Source organism: Odontesthes bonariensis, chromosome 5, assembly GCF_027942865.1.
Source record: "Odontesthes bonariensis isolate fOdoBon6 chromosome 5, fOdoBon6.hap1, whole genome shotgun sequence".
Taxonomy (NCBI): Eukaryota; Metazoa; Chordata; class Actinopteri; order Atheriniformes; family Atherinopsidae; genus Odontesthes; species Odontesthes bonariensis.
The window spans coordinates 28,855,996-28,876,893 of NC_134510.1; the positions used below are offsets into that span (position 1 = coordinate 28,855,996).

Genomic DNA, 20,898 nt, shown 5'->3' on the forward strand with positions numbered 1-20,898 from the left:
TTTTTTTTTGCCATTCTTTTTTTATTGAGGCAAATAAATGCATACATTACTGCAATCAATCTTCAGCTTATGGCCTATGGATATATACATTTTTATATAATGAGAAAAAATAAAAAATAAAATAAGAAAAATGAAAAAGATAAAGAACATAAAAATGGGGAGCTTACACTTTACATTCCATTTTAATAGGTACATCTAGAAAATGTTAGAATAATGAGAAAGAGAAATAGAAAAAAAGACAGAGGATAAAACAAAATAACGCCTTCAGCAAACAAAAATCCTCTCTTATACATGCAATATACTCAGTCCACTTGGTCCAAATTCTAGAGAATTTTTCAATCTAGATTCTTAGTGAGTATGTCATTTTTTCCATCACATATATAATCATGAATGACATCTAACCAGTCAGTTAGTTTAGGAGGATCTGGTTTCAACCATCTTCTAGTAATAGCCTTTTTCCTTGCAACTAAAAGCATCAGTAATAGTCTTTTATCATTGTGGTCCCAGTCATCAAATTCAATGTTTCTTAGAAACATTGTGTCAAACCTGTATGGGATATTGAACTGAAAAATGAATTCAATAATTCTAATAAAACTCCAGTATGGCAAAAATTGGCATGATCACTTGCTTAGATTTGAGTTTGATGCAAAGAATATGACATTGCATAAAGATACCAAACAAATCTGATGTGATGTCTAGGAACTTAAAATGCAGACATGAATCTTAGTGAGAAAATTCAGGACTCTGTTCTCAATCATCCAAATCCCCCCAAAAATGATCCTATAATTGTAAGGGCTGCTTTGGACTATTGGTACAAGAAGGTGATGAAAAAGATTTATGAGACAAGGTCAAAACTGTTAAAACCTACCTCCATTATCACTGCTGCTAATGGAAATGTTATTAGTTTGGCAATAAGAAATTTGATCTGAGGGTCGTGGTCGAAGAACCTTTTCATTTTAAGAAACTTCAGTATAAACAGAAGAAAAGATTGACCAACAAACTGGAACTTTCACTTCCCCCTTATCTTAAGCATGCAAGCGCATATACAGGGTGACCTTCCCTATCAGGCACTTGAAAAACAAGATGAGTCTCCCATTTGTTCAGGCTCGCAACATGAGCTGTACATCCTCCCTGCTTGTGAAATATAGTTTAAAGAGAAAATTTAGTTGAAATTCTGTGAAATGTGAGAATGAGTAAGTGCCAATTCTGCTTCTGATAAACCTTTTAACAGTTTGTAGTTAAGCCGAAGAACGTTTTTGCTAACCTTCAAATATCACCAACATATGTCATGACACACAACAGTCTTAAGATAAGACCTGCAATGAATTCTTATCTCACTCTAAAGAATCACAATTAATAAACAAAGACAACAAATCAACATATTTTAAGGAACAATATTCCACATTTTATTGTCAACTTAAATTATACAGTAACTTATAGCTATACATATGACTCTAATGCATTACATCTATATAGACCTATAAATTTATGTGTAGCCTACCTATTCATTTTTAAAGGAGCAGCAGTTGCGAGAATGTTTCACAAAAGCAAAGCACAAATAGGAAAAGAAAGATGATTAATTCCTTTCGCTTAGCCCAGAGTCAATCTATTTGTTTCCTCAGTTTGTTTCATAGTGAAATTATGACCGACTAAAAATAACTTGGAAGTCTGGATCCTCTGTTTTTTTTGATACCAACTAAATTGACTGTGTGGCTACAATACAAATAAGCATTATATAGCTGGATGGTAAACAGATAATACTGAACAGCAGGCTGTTCATGGAGAACTACACCAAAAGTTAAAGACATACTCTGGAAAAAAATTCCTTATTGCATGAGAACCTACACTGATCAATAACATCAAAACCACTGACACGTAAAGTCAGTAACACTCATGTTGTTATTGTAATACAGAGAAAACCTGCATCGTCGCATTCACATGGGAGTTACTTTGACATTTCACCTACATAAACATTTTTACAGACCAGTCAAACAACATGACAAAGTACCTGAGATGTTCACCTGCCCATCAAACTCCCCACATGTCATTTTGAAGCAATCTGATGGCATCTGTAGGAAGGAGGCTAAATCAACAAAGACCCTACCTCTCAACCCAAAGGGCCCAAAGGATCCATTTTTAATGTCCCAGTGCCAAACACTCCAGAAGGCCTGCAGATGTGCTTTTTTCACACCCTCACTGTTTAGAACTTTTATTCGGTGGCATTAAGAGGACCTACTCAACATTAGGCAGGTGGTCATAATGTCATGGCTGAACAGTGTAAAACAGATCAGATTTGATGCAATATGCATCAACAGTCAAGACTCTAGAAACTCAGTTTTAAACATCTTTGGTCTAGAGGCACTTTTTATCCATGACTTGGATGACAAAATCACATTTGACGACAATGTCATACAAATAACTGAGTTAACAGTTTAGCTAAAATATTCCATCCATTTTCTATACACGCTTAATCCATCAGTTGGGTCGCAGGAGCCTATCCCAGCAGTCATCGGGCAAGAGGCGGGGTACACCCTGGACAGGCTAACTGTCCATCACAGGGCCACACAACCACACTCACACTCACTCCTAGGGACAATTTAGAGACAACAATTAACCTGACATGCATGTTTTTGGACAGTGGGAGGAAGCCGGAGTACCTGGAGAGAACCCACACATACACAGGGAGAACATGCAAACTCCACACAGAAAGGCCCCAGCCAGGAGTTGAACTTGGAACCCTCTCACTGTGAGGCAATGGTGCTAACCACTACACCACAGTACAGCCCCCTTTTGGCTAAAATATTAACAAATAAAATCTTCTAAAATGGTACAACTAATGGCATATTTTCCATTCGCTTTTGATTCATTTACTGATTGGGACTATAAAATATTCTTAAGAGATTCTCTTTGAGAGAATCGGGTAAAATGATCGCCTCATAGCGGAGACTAACACAAACAACTTGTGACTTTTTAATGGAAAGGACAGAACAATACTCAGAAAATCCCTCTGTGGACCTTCAGGTTGAGTATCTCAGCAGCCAGTTTTTCTGCATCCATCAGATGTGGGAACATCTCCATAACCATATCCACCTGATGTGGGTTGAAGATGGCTTGCAGCTTCTTCCGCAATTCTGACCTTTGTGGGTCTAAAGCAACAGGGGGTGGCTGCTGTTGGCCCCAGGTTTGGTACTGCTGATCCTTGTAGGAGCAGCAAGAGTTATGAGAGTGTGAGCTATGGAACGAAGAGGAGAAGCCACTTGTTGCCCTTGCTTGGGGCAGCCCCTGGTACGGATCTGACCAGTAGTTTTGCTGAAGATGGGAGGCTTCATTATAATGCAAATGGTTGGGGAGGCTGTGTTGGTGGGGTACATTGTGTGGAAACATGTGTGGAGAGTAAGCGTCATAGGGAGGTTGACCTTTGGACTCAGTGTTTCCATGATGGTGCGGGTGAGCATAGGAACAGCACCTGCAGGACTGGCTGGTGTTATTTTTCTCTAAATGCACTGAAGCATGCTGGGGTCCAGTGAGGGTGCTCTGATGCTGGGGCCTGAGCCTGTGGGAGTTGCTGTGGGAATGCGAAATGTCAGAGTAGTGGCTGTCAAAAGAGCCGAAGCCAGAATCCAGGTACTCGTGAGACATGTTACCATAGTAATGATTTTGCAATGAGTGCAGTCCAGGCCAGTCTTTCTGACAATAGCCTCCTGTTACAGCAGATGGCATGTGGTAGGAGTTGTTTTTGAGTTTATTTCTATTTGTATGTTCATTAACCTGACCAGGAAGTGAAGAACTCCTTTGGTCTGTAGGGAGCTGGGTGTCTCGAGGATGGGGACAGACCTTATGAGCCGGTACGTGATCAGACTGAGGCTGTTTGGGTGATGATCTTGCATTTCTCTCTTCTTTTAGCGTAGAAATCTGGGCTTTCTCTCTCAGTTCATCAGCCAAGGACAGAAAGGACTGGTTTGCCCGCTCAGGATGAAAAAACTTACATTTGATGCCATAAGTGCACTTTTTATCTAAGGAAAACAGAATGTGACACAAATCAAAAAAGTTATTTATATGTCATGTTATTTAGGAGCCACATTCTTGATGTGTCCAACAGCTGCAACTGAAAAAGTGTTACACTTCCCTATCTACATTCTTACCATATGGACACAGCTGTCTCTTCTGCTCTACAGGCAGAGGCCTTATCCTAAGAAAGTTGTCAAGGGTGGGGCCATGTCGACCCAGAGGGTCATCTGGAGGCATAAATCTAGACCAAAAAAAACCAAACAAATCAATCAAAAAGTTACAACAGCAATTATTTCACATATCTCTGTCAGCACGTGTGTGTGCAAGTTTCCTTGAAAGTGCAAAATGGCCTCTGAAACCTCACTAAACAGCTTTACTGGAATGAAAATGTACTGCTTACTTGTCATTCACAAATGAATACATGAGGAGCCTCTCCTCAATGCACTTCTTCCACTCAGGTCTTTCCCCTTGGAGATCACGGTAGGTGTCATTGGATACGATCACTCCATCTGACTCGTATGCCAACTTGATGATAAAGCGGTCATCGTAACAGACCACTCGCTTGCCCCCAACGCGGCGCGATGGTGTGAAGACAACTATTTTCCGCTTTTCAAGCTCTAACAGAATGTGCTGATCTGAGGATACAAAAAGTCACGAGATAAAGACACAGTGCAGTACTATGGGGTACCTTTTATCTTTTATTAAGTATCTAGCTATTGTAAATCATACTGTTTTACTGATGAATATAAAAGGCATAGCTTTGTTAGGTCAACCAGAAAGTTAGTGAGAAAAATGCAACAAGCATTTCTATAAGCCCCAAGGATCATTTATAATAATAATAATGAAAAACTTTTAAAAAGAACATTACATAAACTTTATAAACATGATCCTTATCTCTACAAAGATAATATTTTAACACTCAACGTTTAAGGTCAGCCCATAAAAACATAATGCACACTCTGATGCTGATTAAACAACTTAGAAATGACATTAAGTGAATCATGAACTGTGTATAATTGAACAATAAACCAGTTCATGTAATGTTTACCTAAAGGCACTTTGTCTAAGTACTTCTGTTTTTCTTGGTGACTCCTTGACTTCTTGCAAAAGATGGCTTTCAGCAGTGAACTTCACAGTGTTAACAGACTACAGTAGGTGTGGAAGAAAAAAAAACACATCTGAACTTCCTGATGGGACTTTCCCACTAGTGGCTGTGGGCTGATTTTTACTTCCTTGTTCACGAACTGAAAATAGAACCTTTGGATTGCTCCACCCAGGCTTTTCAGTTACTTAATCACAAGAGCCACAAGGTGTTCGTGCAGCAGTTTTAAGAAAACCCTTCATTATAAGGATTAAAGACATGAAGACATGATATCAATCTGGATTGTATAGCCAAACCAAACATTTACGTGACTCAGCTGTTCGGTATGCAAAACCCTTTATTTACTGCTTTGTGTAATGAAGCAGTAACCAACCAGTCCAAGCATATCAACTATTATAAGACCATCCTTGCTCTCTCTTTTTTTATCCTGGAAATTTATTGCAGAGGCTAAGTGAGAAAAACCTCTGATTCACAATTCTAACTATGTTTCCTGACACTTGATCATAATTCCCGTAGTTCAGCCTGTACACAATTATCGCATGAATCACTCATACAGGATTACGCAACACATTCAGCTTCAGAGTAAGAAGAGACCAAGAGGATCATATTCACTTGTCTTGATAAAAAGTACCGCTCTTGAGTATATATCCTATTTGTTTACCATTTGTTGTTCAAAAACAAACATTAAGTCGCCACCAGCAAGACAATAAGCCCGCTGATGCAAAAAAAAAAAATACATTTGAAAAAAAGAGTCTGAGATGTTAAAATATTCTTAGAATTTCATTTATTAGTACATATGTGACTACACTGGTAACACTGCTTTTTTACTGGCTGACAGCCAATGAGAATATCTTACATGCACACCAAAGTAACTTCCTATATTTGATATAGGTATAACCTAAAATCGTATAGATTAGCCATAGATACTGGAATAAAGTCTACCTCCACACTGCTATATCAGTATTTCTGCTTAGAAGGTATTGTGTAAGAGCAGTGAGGAGAGATGTATTCTTCTATTGTCAGTTAGCCTTACAGAACAGCTGCCTCTTACTGTAAATTAAAGAAAGAAAATACATGAATTTATGTCAGTCCTGTTTGAACTAGACACAGAATTTGTTATCCATCTCTGTTATGAAAACTCATACCCACATCTACTTTAACCAACTTCTTATGGATGTTTGAGTGACTAGAAGTGTCTCTAGTCTAGTTGATGGGAACCATCTGCCTGTTTTTATATTTCCTGTGCCTCACCTGTTAGGGGAGCATCAGCTTTGGGCTGCTCTTTGCGCCAGGAAGGAACAAACACAGTAATGGAATTATGACCTCTATCCAGGAAGAAGTCCACTGCCAGCTTTATGCCCCAGCATGAGAACACTTCCTTGTTGCCGTGACTGTAAGACAAAAAAGGAGGGAGGGGTGGAACGAGTAAAACGGTTACAGTATTTGAATGGAAACAATATAAAAGGAAGCTGCAGAAATTCAGTTGATCTGTGTAAATAAAATGTGCTATGTAATGCTCCCACCTTCACTCTGCCTTTTACTCACTGTGCATGTGCTTTATTACATTTTAATATTTGTTAAAGGGTGGAGATCTTAAAGCTGTGAATTTGCATATTGTATCAGTGAGTTTTACCAAAACACGCATTGCGGTCAACGGCTGTAAAAGTCTCAAGTGATGTGAGTAAATAAATGTAACAGGATCGGAGATGAATGACGTTGATAAGGACTGAAGACAGTTTGTTATTCTAAAAGTGATTTACAATCCTCAGATAATTAAGTCAGATGCATGAAAGCATAAAAGTTATGATAATACATTTTGATTTAAGTTGGCGATATATGATCCACGGAAAGAATGTTGATAAGGCTTACCTCATGGCAACATTGCTGCCATCGATAATAATAGGCCTAAGTTCTGTGTCTGCAGTCTGTTGGTCCCCCGGTTGTGGTGACATTATGCAGGGCCTGAGAGCCCAGATGGGAGGCAGCAGAGGGTCTTTCAGGCTCGTGCTCTTCTTATCACTTTCTGAAACGCAGGGTGCACTGCTGGTTCTGCTCCTAACAAGCTCCCCTAACACTGAGTTGGTGTCTGTGTTTAGGCCCAGCTTGCTCAAAGCAGCCTTCACCTCTGATGTGGAGTAACCCAGCTTCCTAAATGAGTCCACTCTGAGCTGGAGCTCCTCACTGTCTGCTTCCAGCAGGTCTGAAGCTAAATTCTGACTGAGAAGTACTTGGTCCATACTCAAGAATCTGAGCTTCTTTTTGACGCATAGAAGAAATGTTAAACTTGTGTCAGCATGACTGGAAAAAAAAGAAAAAGGAAAAGACTTGATTAGGAATTCCATCTGTAGTTTAACTGGATATTTTGATTAAGACGGTTGACATAATCAAGTCAACACTCAAACACATTCATGAATTCATTGAATTCTTCCAATTCTTCACTGAAGATGTATGATGTTTACAATGAAAAAAAACCAAAACATTTTTGAATAGCCTTACAAAGTTGAAAATGAGCATATAGATTTAGTTAGCAATCAAGCTCTTTTTTTTTTCTTTTTCAAAACTATGAAATCAACTGCTTATTTATACACAATAGACCAAAATCTGTATCTGGATAATTCATTTCTTGGCTTAAAGAAAGAAGCAAACATAATGTTACTTGCTGGGAAGCCTCTTTTGGTGCTGCAATTTTGGGACTCTTGGGTCAACGGAGCAAACAAAACTACACATTTCATGATCTTCAAGACATTCTGATCAACATTATTTTGATGTTTTGTCAAGCAAATGAATCAACCAAACAGACAAAACCCGGTTGATTAAAACATACAACAGAAACTTTGATAACCTTCATATTAAGGATCCCTGATCACCCTCTTAAAATAATTATCACTTTCCAATGAACTGGTTAGGGTATATAATCACATTCGCTATACCTGATAGAAGTACCAGGAGACATCAAAAGTTAACTCTGATGTTTGACCTATTTTTTTGTTGTCAACGAAACAGTAGCTATCGGTTTGGAGAGTTGTACACTTTCTGGTAAATGACGACAGCTCAACATAAAAAGCGAAGTTTGCGCGAGTTTTGTAGCTACAGCGCAGATTTAAGCAACAAAAAGCCCACTTCGCACAGGGAGTGTGCATCTCTACCTGACTCAGCCTCGGACGGGTGGTCTCCCCGTCGCAAACCACCAGGCAGGTAAACAACTGTCACCGCAGAAGAGAAGCGACCACTCACCTCTTACTGTTTGTCTCTTTGCCCTTCTGCCCATTCATATGAATAAGTCACTGAAAACAAGTCGAGTTAAGGTTTCTAAGTACCGTGGAGTTTGGCACGGCTCATTCTGCACCGCCCACTTATAAAAGTTTACCCCCCCCCCCCAACACACACTCCACCCTTGTTCTCTTCCTCCACGCCGAGGCATGCAGTCATGAGAAAATTTGCATGTTGGAGAGATAACAGGACGCTCCTTTTCCTCTTGTTGTCAGTCTGTGGTGTCGGGAAGTAATATGAGAGTAAAGATCTCTTTCTGCCTTTTCGTGCTGTTTGATGTTGCAGCTTTTCTCTGTACTTCATTAGGAGGAAATACAGAGAAAGATAACGTGACCTTTGGTGTAGCAAATGGGTTTTAGTGACACAGCACTTGAGCAAACATGGAACATTCACATTCACTTCGGAAATATGCTTAAAATGTTCAGTGAGAATTTTCTTTTTCCGTCGCAGAAAGATGTGGCAAGACTTTTACCTGTTCTGGACCTGTTCAGCTTATAGGTCAAAAGATCAGTTTATCCACAAAGTGTCTGTTGATTTCTTTGTAATTATTCTCATTCAACTGTTTATGTTAATTTTGTTATGATCATTCATTTTGGACAGCAACAGCATTATCTGCTCATTTTGTTATCGTTGTTTTAAAAAATGTGACACATTTTGATGGGAAGCATGTTTGCTAGGGGGAATAACTTCAATCTTTGCAATGAATACAGTTACTCTCTTCTTAAGTGGATTTTTCTAAAGGACAAGGCACCATCTGGTGGTTGAGAGGCCAAATAACACAAATCTACCAACGCTGAATTTTGTAACTTTATTTTGTAATGTTTACATAGAAAAAAAAAACACTTATACCCGAACAATGTTACCAGTTAGAAAATTTACAACTTGTTTTGAACATGAAATGGTGACAGAATTAATGTTTGTGGCACTGATGTGAAGCAACTAATTCACATCATTGCTAGATTTACTCAAGCACAAATTCAAATCATCGTTGTAATTCAATGCTTGTTTATACCCAACCCAAGCTTGTTTTTACTTATATTCCACACCAATAATATGATGTATAGTTAATGATCAATCTACATACTGATATGGAAAACAGTTATCTGTTGTCTTCCTCATAACAAACCACAGCCATAAAGCTTTTTTTTTTTTTTTTTTTTTAAATGTAACTTCTTATTTGTTCAAGTTTACATTGTGGTTTACAAAACAACATTTCAGGATAAAGACTACTTCATCCAGAGGTCCACCAACCTCTAAAGCTGATCCTCATTAAGGATGTTAACACATTTGCTCATTTAGCTGACACTTTTCTCGAACTACAAGTGACGAACAACTGAGCAAGCTTCAGTGCAGTAAGAAGCCCAGTAAAATTTTAATAACGTGGCAAGTGTGGTGGGTTCTGTTTTGTCAGAAAGTCATACAGTAATTAGGGGAAAGTATAGGGATGAGTTCTGAATTCTGTAAATACACAAGATCAACATTAGTCATCTTATCAGAGGGTTTGTTTGAATTGATCTTATCTGCCATATCCTTTTGACAATTTTATTTCCTCCTATTGCAGCTGCTTCATGTAAGTGCACTTGGCTTCATATTTAATTATTTGGCCACTAGATGTCACCCTTGCTGTATGATATCCTACACTAAAGTCACTGATCTCACTCGGGAGATTATGGACAGTGTTGGTCTGCAAGCAGTTGTGGCTTTAGTGGACTGCTGGTTAAATTGGAAAGATTTGTGCGGCTTGTTTGTGTGTGTATGTGTGTGTAAACAACCCTTTGTGTACAGGGTTAATGGCATGGTTGGCTTGGACTCACCCTGCGTGGAGCTGGTTAATAGCATATACAGAGTTGAGTTCCAGAGAGTGGAGAAAGTAATCAGGGCCAGTTGCCAGGCGGTTGCCTCCTCTGAGGGCTCACACCACTGGTCCCAGGTGTCTGCAAGGCCTGATATTATGGGGCAATGAGCTGCATCCGGGAACCACGGGGTTGAGCTTCTGCAAACACACACTCACACAGATGTGTTTCCAGAGGACACCATAACCGACTTACAATTTTTACCTAAGCACTCACCCTAACTATAACCATTACCTGCCCAACCTTAACCTTGCACTAAATGAATGGGAAATATTAAAAGTACATGAACGAATTTTCTTTTCACTTTAGCACAAGTGGATTACATATGGTTTATTATGTTGGGAGAGTCTCAAAATGAATTATGAAGCAACATCTGTTGCATGACACTTGGCTAAAAGAACAGTTATTTACAGTAACACAGAATGCAATCTGTAAAAGCACCATTTAGAATACAGCAGCCTCTGGTTGAGTACATTGTTTTGTAATTTATGGCTAGGTTACACTGGAAGGCATGATTGGCATCCACAAAACTATTGTTCAGGAATGCAAATCTTGAACCTTGCTGAGAATCCAAGTGCCAAGATTGGATGAGCTTAGTGCAGATTGGGTGCTGTGAACATCTAACGCTTATTTCCTTAACATCTCGGGGGATGCATTGGCCTGCTCAAAGGCATATCTTTTCCCTCCAGGCAGGTGCAGTTTGGCAAGGCTTGTTAAACCTGAGACAGTTGATCAAATATTCAGCCAGGCTCATTGTGTTGCTGAGAGCTTTTGGATGTGGTTGGGATAGTGGCGTGCTGATAAAAAAACAGCTTTGTAGTGCCTCAGTGTGGGTCTCCCTTTGCTATTCCTTTCAGTGCCTGCCCGGGTCAGCCATCTGTCAGAAAAATTAATTTTGTATGATTTCTTTAAAAAGATCCAAAGTAAAGAAAGGCAGCCCTTAACTGAAGTAATCCATCTTGCGCCAATGGTGTCAGAGTGATTCACGATTTCCAATTTACCCACGGTTTGAATCTAAAGCAAATCAGGCAGGACGGCTCTACCCTTTGTGCAGCCGGACGACAAACCCTCAGTGACAAGAGCTTTCAAACGAACATATCCCCCACATTCATCTTGTTCATTTATTACCCAAGACATCCTACAACTTGTCCTAAGTAGAACAGCAAGCAAAGACCTCCTGGCATTGTGTGCGAGTATCGAGGAGTTAAGGCTTTAACGCTGGTTAGGTGGCTATATCATTGAAACAAAATTGGACAAAAGAGGAGTAGAATGAAGAGGACCGAAGTTTTGAATCTGTGTTTAATTGAATTTGTTTTGATTAGTGGCAACTGAATTCCCTGAGCAGCATGGGAGCAGACAGCTGCAGTGTAGCATGCACCTCAGTCTGCTGCTCATGGACACCAGCTAAAACGAGACTGAAAACATTTGGATTAAGCCTCTCTTTGGTTGGTTTAGTTTGCCAGCTTTTTTATTTGTCAGTAATTAATTACAGTATATTTGAAATATTATTTCATTTTTATGCACAACTTCAGTCATCCAGTGTGTTCATACAACCAAACTAAGGAGGATAACTTTTTAAAGGTGGGGTAGTTTGTTTGTAAATGCATCATTTCCCTCTTGATAAGAGTAATGCTGCATTCATGTACCATGGAGACGGAAGCCTGAAATCACATCATTTTCAACCTTGAGGTCAAGATAAAGAAAGCAGCCTAAGTGTTTACAGTGCAAGCTGCCTTTTTGTGAAATTTTACTGAATAAAAATTTCTTCTAGCGTTGTCTTTCTATCTTTTTAAATTTTTTTTACTTTTTTGCAGATTCAGATTCAGAAAAAGAGACAGACTGTACCGGCCTCAGAACAAACAATGAATAAAAGAAAGAATAAATAAGAGAAATAAAATTGTAACGCACTGCTTCACTTGTTTTACAGTGGTTATGTTGTAAATCCCAAATAAATGCATCTACACCACCGCACAGGAGGTGAGGGGCTGTGCACTAAGGAGTTTAGGTGATAAGTGACAGCCCAGGAAACATTCTGAACAGCAAAGTCAGAACTAACAAGGAAAATACCTGCAGAAGGCGTTGTTGTTGCTGAGAAAAACACCAGCGTACACTTCTAGGGTCTTAAGATACAACTGAGTGGCAAGACTGCCCCATGTAATTTATGCCCCCCCTTCACTGAGCCCCTTGTCTCCTCTCTATGTACACGTCAACATCACCCTTCAATTAAATGCCATTGAACATGACAAGTTCAAGAGTAAACATCACAGAATAGGTTGTCAGTTACCAATTTCAGCATTTATTTTCCCTTCAAAAAGCAACATCAGCCCTGATATGACTAGATAAAGCTAAATAAACATGTGTTACTTATAAGGTAATCAATTTACAAACTAATGTGCAAACTATTTTTCAAAAAAGTTCTTCAACCCAAAATAAAAACACCTGCTTATACTGAGATTGGAATTGCAGCTGAAGTGTATGATATGATCAGTTTTGCTCATATCTACTTGGACAACATACTCACCTTCGAGTGAAGCTCATGCATCCTCATCTTTAGTTTTCTTTTTGCTTGTGCTAGATATTCAGATTCAAAACCTATTTTACTCACCATCTCTTCTCTTCTGCCGTAGTGCCCTGCTCTGAGCAGTGATTGGTCAGATGTTGATTGTCAATCTTTGCATCATTGTGAAGATGACAGACCTGAGACCTCCTTTCTCTCACCATGTGTGTCACGAACGATGGCTTGGGGGCCTTGCTGCTGCTTGCAATGGAGACATCGAGACGGGTATAATTGTGCCACTTTTGCAACATAAAATTATGCCTCCATCACATCACGGCTCTAATCACAGTGCATGTTCTGCCTTTAGGGAGAGGCAGTTCGACTGATTACTTACAAATGTGCCTATATGTTGTGTCTTTTAGGGACATTCAGCTTGCTAAGCCTTTTATAAGAAATGACAAACTATCATCATTACATTAGCAATTAATCAAATGAGCATTTGTATTGTAAAATGGGTCACTCATAGTTTGAACCCTCAGAAAATGATCAAATAACATTGTCATTCACATTATTTCTATTTCAGTGTATCTTTCCGTATTGTTTTCATTTCACTGGCTTCAACTTTGCGATTTTCTTCAACCCAGCCTGATAAAATGTGTCAAACATAAGCTGATCCACAGCATGAAACAGATTTTGTTCCTGGTTCAAATCTCAGCTGGGGCCTTTCTGTGTGGTGTTTGAATGTTCTCCCTGTGCATGTGTGGGTTCTCTCCAGGCACCCCAGCTTCCTCCCACCGTGCAAATATTTACAAAACGTAAACAAATACTCCCACACTCACTGTTTGTTTAGGTTGAAGTCAACTAAACCACTTACTATATATATAAAAAAACTTCTTGGTTAGGATCATAGCTTGCCTTAAAAAACTGCCAAGTCAAGAAAGCTTTGCCACAAATCACTTTGGCGTCATTAGCTAGAGTCATGCCTGTTCCTCGTAAAAAAATTCCACAGTCAAACTGAATTATTTGATAGATTGAAAATAAATGTATTCTTGTCCAATCACATTTTATATATCACTCTCCACCTAAACCCTCCGGTCAAGTCATCGCTACATTCAGCTTTTAAAAGACCAAGACAGCAAACAGCAAAGTTGAGGCTTCAAAATAGCAGGTTTTCAAACCACTGGATGACATCACAATAATTATGTCCACTTCTTGTGAATTCTGCTCACATCACCCACAAGAGAAAGATTGACTTTTTATAGCTTGAGTAGAGGGAAGTCCTGTACCATCTGCAAATGTGGTGCATGTATGAAAGATAGGAGAATTATCATTGCTAATCAGGTAGTTTAATTTACATATCATGTTTTTTACGACTGATTTTAGTGACTGTTTCATTTTCACTTGTCGTATGGTTAGCTTTAGGAAGAAACCATTTGACAAAACTCAATTGCAAATCCCAAAGCCGTCAGTGTGACTAGTCTTTCCCCAACAATACTCCCTAAAAATGCTGATGGTCATTTTGGTTTTGTGGGTGAATGTTTCGATTGCACAGTTTGATGTATGAGTGGACTGATTTTGTTTCACTCTTATTGGTTTATTTATGTCAAAAACACCTACTGTGCTTTATTTGCTCAACTCCGTCATACAGCCACCTGAATATTCCTGAACCTTTAAAGTAGAGAGCTGGATATTTCATGAAAAGAGCAGATGCAGACCAAAACATAGCCCTTTACAAAGCTGTTACTTTACACTACAAATATCTTTATCTTTTTTGATCTACGTGTCAGATCACAGCACAAACCCTGACACTCTGTGAAAGAACAAAAGTCCTTGATATAAATAATGAAATGCGGATCATTTGGGAGCTTTAAAGCATTCAGATCTTCAAATCTTTCACAACAAATAGTTCAAATGATAATACTAGATGATAGGCAAAATTCTAAATGAATGCTCATGCATGCATATTCTCTTGATGTGTAATCAAGCTTGCTGAGTGTGAACTTCAAAATATTGTGTTGTCTTTACAATTTATTCCCACTGCCTCCTGGTGGCAACAAACAGGTTGTGCAGTTTTAACAAATTGGATGAATCCCTGACTTTGAAATAAATTAAGTTTATTTAGAAGTGATAAATCATATTATATTCTATACCTAGTAAAGCCAGTATTTGGCCATGCAGAGACCTTTATTCATATGTACAAATGAATGAAGGGATTTTTGGTTGGTTTCTCTGAGAAAGAGAACTTTGCATAGATAAGCTTTAAAAAACATCCAAACACTCATTTTTCTATTTGAACAAATGTGGCTCAGCCATCCATATATCATATAAAGATAATTCTGTGTCGGTGCTCTCGATCTCAGTGCAGCCCATAGGTCTGTGCAGGTGTAACCTCAGCGTGGAGCCTCGTCCAGGAGCGCCAGCAGTGTTCTGATTAATTGTTCCTGTCAGTTCAGGTCATTTAGTCCTATCTGATATTCTGCATATTACTCGTTTCTGGCCCAACAAAAGGCACACACCAGTGATGCATGCGGTTGCACAGGCAAACAGAGGTGCATACAGTACACATGGAGACCAGCACACACAAAGATGCACAAACAAACAAAAAAAACCTTTCCAATTCCCTAGCAAATCATGCTCATGCAGTCAGGCAACGCTCCAAGGTATTCATTACTATTGATGTCAGAATCCACAAAAAGAAGTGATGGCTGAACCTCCTGCAGTCTGTACTGTTTAAAGTCGAGCTCCTCTCCCCCAGCTGTTGCTCCCTGTCTTCACTTAGGAGGGGAGACTGTGATGATTAATGCACTCTCTGCTGGGATCTCGGGGAGCAAAAAACACTAAAAAACAGGAGTCTCTGTTGAAGTGCTTCGCTCATACTGCAGTGATTTAAAATCTTTACAGTGGAGCCATGCTGAAAAATAACTGCATCAAAATTGAAAATGGTAACGGTCTCGCATTCCGGCATGTGTGTGCTCCTGTGCGGCTTGAGATGGATTAAGCCGATGCTTCTTTGCTCTGAGCATTGTCTGGAATGTGCCTCTGTTTTCCAGTTGCAGCTTTCAACTTGAACCAGTCTTTATCAATCAAATAAGTTGTGGCCTGTAGGAACTAAGCATAATAAAATGCACTGCATCACTGTGTTTGGTTTATCACGGAGGTGGAGAGAAAATAAATAGCCTAAAAGAGTTTATAGGGGTTTTACTGGAGAGAATCCTTTTTCTTTGTGCTGAATAAAAAAGGTAACATAGTTACATGGTGTGACAGTTACTCTCTGTTCTTGCATTCACTGGATGATTACTTTGATGTTTGTTCACCTCGGGGCTCCTGTTCTTGCTGACGATGCACAGAATTGTGTTTTAAGCTGTGTACTGATAACACAAACTTGATTTGGCTTGGTGGAGGTGCTGAACGCTGGAGATAGCTCAGAGAAAGCAGCTCTTGAGTGATTCACTATACTTTGTGCTTGACTAAAAACAACCTGCAGGGTGCATTGAGGCTTTAATAGATTTGTTATTATGCCAAAAAACGCCCAAACCGATTGTAACGGATGATGTAGAAATACATGGTTTGTGATTTTGGTGATTAATGTTTTGCAATAGAGACTTACTACCGGTATATATTAGATAAAGGACTCCGGTTCGGTCTGACAAAAGAATATTTATAAACACAATTATCAAATTTAATGAGACAGAGGGTGAGATTCCTTGAATTTTGTCCGTAGAATGTTTTATATTTAAAGTGCAAAAACAAGAGCAGAAAGTGCTGTGCATGCCCCTGAAAAAAAAAACAAAAAAAAAACACATCCAGAATTCAGAGCTGAATACTTAAGGTAATCACTTCTAAGTTGGGCCATGCTTCACCTCTGGTAAAATTTTCATGCAAATTTTGCCTTTTTAACTTGAGTAAGTGGGTTAACAAATGGACAAACCAATGTCATGACCTCATTGGTGATGGAACTGATGCAACCAACTCCACGACTTCATGTACCACAGCCTGCTGGTGAATGCCAAGGTCTTCTAAACTCCATGCCAAAAATTGTGCAATCTGACTTTGCTTTTATAAATTTTGAATATTGAAGGTGAAAACATCCTCAAGGTTGTCTTTTTTCAGACTTTAGGAAGCTCTCTCCAGAGCACCAAAAGCCCAGCTTTTTACAGCTGCATTTATAAAAAGCTGCCCTTTACATGAAAAAAAAAAAGAAATTCTTCTTTGAGAATAGATATGGAAGCAGCTTTTAAATTCTTTTTGGATTTTTCAAAAAAGAGCTAAACTGCATAACATGGGATAATCCTTTTTCCAAATAAGTTCAGATGCAGTGAAACTTTCAACTACATGACTTCTCAAATGAATGATCAGCAGTTTCCACTCCTTAAGGAAGAAATTGGCCAATATTAGCCGATGTCTTTATATTTTTTCTTTTGTACGTGGCTGGGCTGTTTTGTTTCTGTTTAGCGACCACTACATCTTCTGTTCTATACATGTACAATTACTCCTTTTCTGACAACAAAGTGCAGTATAGAGAATATGAGGCCAATGTCAGACACCATACTTTATTTCTGATTTCTCTAAATATATCTTTTGGTCGATGTAATGTTGATGTCTGCGGATCGATGTTTTGATGACATATTTTGATGAGGGATTGAAAATCTGAGCACAGTATTCTAGCTTCAGGATGGTGTTTATATGCTGAGTATGATCAGCCTCTAAAGTCATGTCTCATTCCATTCCTACTTGATCAAATACCAAACATATCTATACAGTGCATGCAGAAAAAAAAAGTTTTGGATTGGTGTCAAAATGAAAACAGATCTTAATCATGAATATAGTGACTCAAAACTTTTAATCCAGACAAAACCAAAACAAACAAGGCAACAACAGCAGTAGGCAGAGTTAATAGAAGAGAATTCCTCACAAGATGGTGCAATACTGTTACAAACCTTAACATTCTCTAGTTGTTACCTTGGGCAGTTTAAAGATGTCATAAACACCCCAGGCAGGAAGTACAAACCCCAATTCCATTGAAGTTGGGACAGTGTGTAAAATGTACATAAAAACAGCATACATTGAATTGCAAATCCTTTTTGACAAAATTCAAATGAATACAATAAAAGACAAGATATTTAATGTTGAAACTGATAAACTTTATTATTGCTTTAGAGATATTCACACATTTTGATTTTGATGGCTGCAACACGTTCCAAAAGAGTTGGGACGGGCATTTTTACCACTGTGTAACATCACCTTTCCTTTTCACAACACTCAATAGGCGTTTGGGAACTGAGGACACTAATTGCTGAAGCTTTGTAGGTGGAATTTTTTCCCATTCTTGCCTGATGAACAACTTCAATTGCTCCACAGTCCGGGGTCTCCGTGCTCGTATTTAGCACTTCAAAATGCGCCACACATTCTCAATGGGAGACAGGTCTGGACTGCAGGCAGGCCAGTCTAGTACCCGCACTCTTTTACTGCGAAGCCAGGCTGTTGTAACACGTGCAGAATGTGGCTTGGCATTGTCTTGCTGAAATAAGCAGGGACGACTCTGAAAAAGATGTTGCTTGGATGGCAGCATATGCTGCTCCAAAACCTGAATGTACCTTTCAGCATTAATGGTGCCTTCACAAATGTGCAGGTTACCCATACCATTGGCACTAGCACACCCCCATACCATCACAGATGCTGGTTTTTGGACTTTGCGCTGATAACAGTCTGGATGGTCTTTTTACTCTTTGGTCCGGAGGACACAACGTCTATTATTCCCAAAAACAATTTGGAATGTGGACTCATCAGACCACAGAACACTTTTCCACTTCGTTTCAGTCCAACTGAGATGAGCTCGGGCCCAGAGAAGCCGGCGACGTTTCTGGGTGTTGTTGATATATGGCTTTCGCTTTGCATTGTACAGTTTTAACTTGCACTTGTGAATGTAACGCCGCATTGTGTTAACTGAAAACGGTTTTCCGAAGTGTTCCTGAGCCCATGGTGTAATATCCTTCAGAGAATGATGTCTGTTTTTGATGCAGTGCCCATTCTCTCTACCCTGGAGGGAATGGGGGTTTCTGGCTCTGCACTCTCCATGTTCTCATCCTACCTGACAGATCGCTTCTACCAGGTCACACTGAGAGGGTCTGTGTCGAAGCCACGTAGGCTCACCACCGGGGTTCCCCAAGGTTCGGTCCTGGGTCCTCTTCTTTTCTCCCTCTACACATCATCTCTTGGTTCTGTCATCCACTCCCATAACTTTTCCTACCACTGCTATGCAGACGACACCCAGCTGATTCTGTCTTTTCCCCCTTCTGACACCCAAGTGGAAGCACGCATTGCTGCGTGCCTGGCAGACATCTCGGGGTGGATGTCGATGCACCACCTTAAGCTCAACCTGGACAAGACTGAGCTGGTGTTTCTCCCGGGGAAGGGCTGCCCATTCAGAGACCTGGCCATCACCATGGATGACTCTGTGGTGACATCAACCCGGACTGCGAGGAATCTGGGTGTGACCCTGGACGACGAACTGTCGTTCTCGCCAAACATCGCATCAGTGACCCGTTCCTGCCGATTCCTCCTCTACAACATCCGGAGGATTCGCCCCTTCCTCACCGACAAGGCAGCACAGGTGCTCATCCAGGCTCTTGTCATCTCCCGCCTGGACTACTGCAACTCCCTCCTTGCTGGCGCCCCGGCTTCTGCCATCAGACCTCTGGAGCTGGTTCAGAAAGCTGCTGCTCGTCTGGTGTTCAACCTCCCAAAGTTCTCCCACACCACTCCCCTTCTCCGCTCTCTACACTGGCTCCCTGTAGCTGCTCGCATCCAGTTTAAGACTCTGGTGCTGGCCTACAGGGCAGTGGAAGGAACAGCTCCTTCATACCTCAAGGCTATGGTCAAGCCCTACACCCCCGCCCGACCACTTCGCTCTGCGGCCACCAGGCGCCTGGCTGCCCCGTCACTCAGGGGTCCCTGCGCACGATCGACACGGTCACGTCTTTTCTCTGTTCTGGCACCCCGATGGTGGAACGATCTCCCGACTGATATCAGGACAGCTGAGTCGCTGCCCATCTTTCGCCGTTGGCTGAAAACCCACCTCTTCAGGAAAAACTACCCTGATCCGCCCTCTTAGGACAGCATCTGCGCCGTCCTAGTTCCTTACGCACTTATTGTTTCCTCCACCACTGGCACCCTCTATATTTTCATTACCCCCTACCCGAACCAGGGTTTGAATCCCAGTCCTGCTTTTCTTACCTCTTTTATTTCTTCCCCTACCTAAACCAGGGTTTGCATCCCATTCCTGCTTTTCTTACCTCTTTTATTTCTTCCCCTACCCGAACCAGGGTTTGCATCCCCACCCCGCTGTGACTGGTGTGCAGTTGGTGAGAGGCTGGTTGGTTATCGCACTTACTCTAGCACTAGTTTTGCTCTTAGCTGTTTGGTATTAGAAGGAAATGCACTTATGATTTCTTGTGACCTGAAGTTCTTTTGCCTACCGATGTTGAACGCACTTATTGTAAGTCGCTTTGGTTAAAAGCGTCTGCAAAATGACCGTAATGTAATGTAATGTAATGTGCCGCCTGAGGGATCAAAGGTCACGGGCATTCAATGTGGGTTTTCGGCCTTGCCGCTTACGTACACAGATGTCCCCAGATTCTCTGAATCTGTTGATGATGTTATGGACTGTAGATGATGATATCCCCAAATTCTTTGCAATTTTACGTTGAGGCACGTTGTTCTGGAACTGATGGACTATTTGCTCACGCAGTTGCTCACAAAGTGGTGAACCTCGCCCCATCCTTGCTTGTGAAAGACTGAGCCTTTTGGGATGTCCTTTTTATACCCAATCATGACACGGACCTGTTTCCAATTAACCTGTTCATCAATGGAATGCTCCAAATAGGTGTTTTTGGAGTATTTCTCAACTTTCAAGTCTTTTGTTGCCCCTATCCCAACTCTTTTGGAACGTGTTGCAGCCATCAAAATCCAATGTGAGTGAATATTTGCAAGGAAACAACAAAGTTTATCAGTTTGAACATTAAATATCTTGTCTTTTAATGTATTCAATTGAATATAGGTCAAAAAAGATTTGCAAATCGTTGTCTGCTGTTTTTATTTTCATTTTATACACCGTCCCAACTTCAATGGAATTGGGGTTTGTTCTATAAAGATGACTTTCAGTCCTTTGG

The 20,898-nt window shown here is 40.2% G+C and overlaps 1 protein-coding gene across 2 annotated transcripts; it reads right to left on the reverse strand.

The window, feature by feature from the left end:
• Positions 1-46: 46 nt before the first annotated feature.
• Positions 47-8,461, reverse strand: zc3h12aa (zinc finger CCCH-type containing 12Aa). Of its 2 annotated transcripts, none has more exons than XM_075466003.1 (6): positions 8,345-8,461; positions 6,980-7,408; positions 6,362-6,501; positions 4,409-4,643; positions 4,143-4,249; positions 47-4,013 (listed from the first exon to the last, which is right to left on the reverse strand). In XM_075466003.1, the coding sequence occupies exons 1-6, from the start codon at positions 8,380-8,382 to the stop codon at positions 2,995-2,997; spliced, it is 1,968 nt and encodes a 655-aa protein (XP_075322118.1). In that variant the 5' UTR covers positions 8,383-8,461; the 3' UTR covers positions 47-2,994. The 2 variants fall into 2 exon arrangements, with proteins under 2 accessions (XP_075322118.1, XP_075322119.1); XM_075466004.1 differs by lacking the exon at positions 8,345-8,461 and adding an exon at positions 8,257-8,315.
• Positions 8,462-20,898: the final 12,437 nt, after the last annotated feature.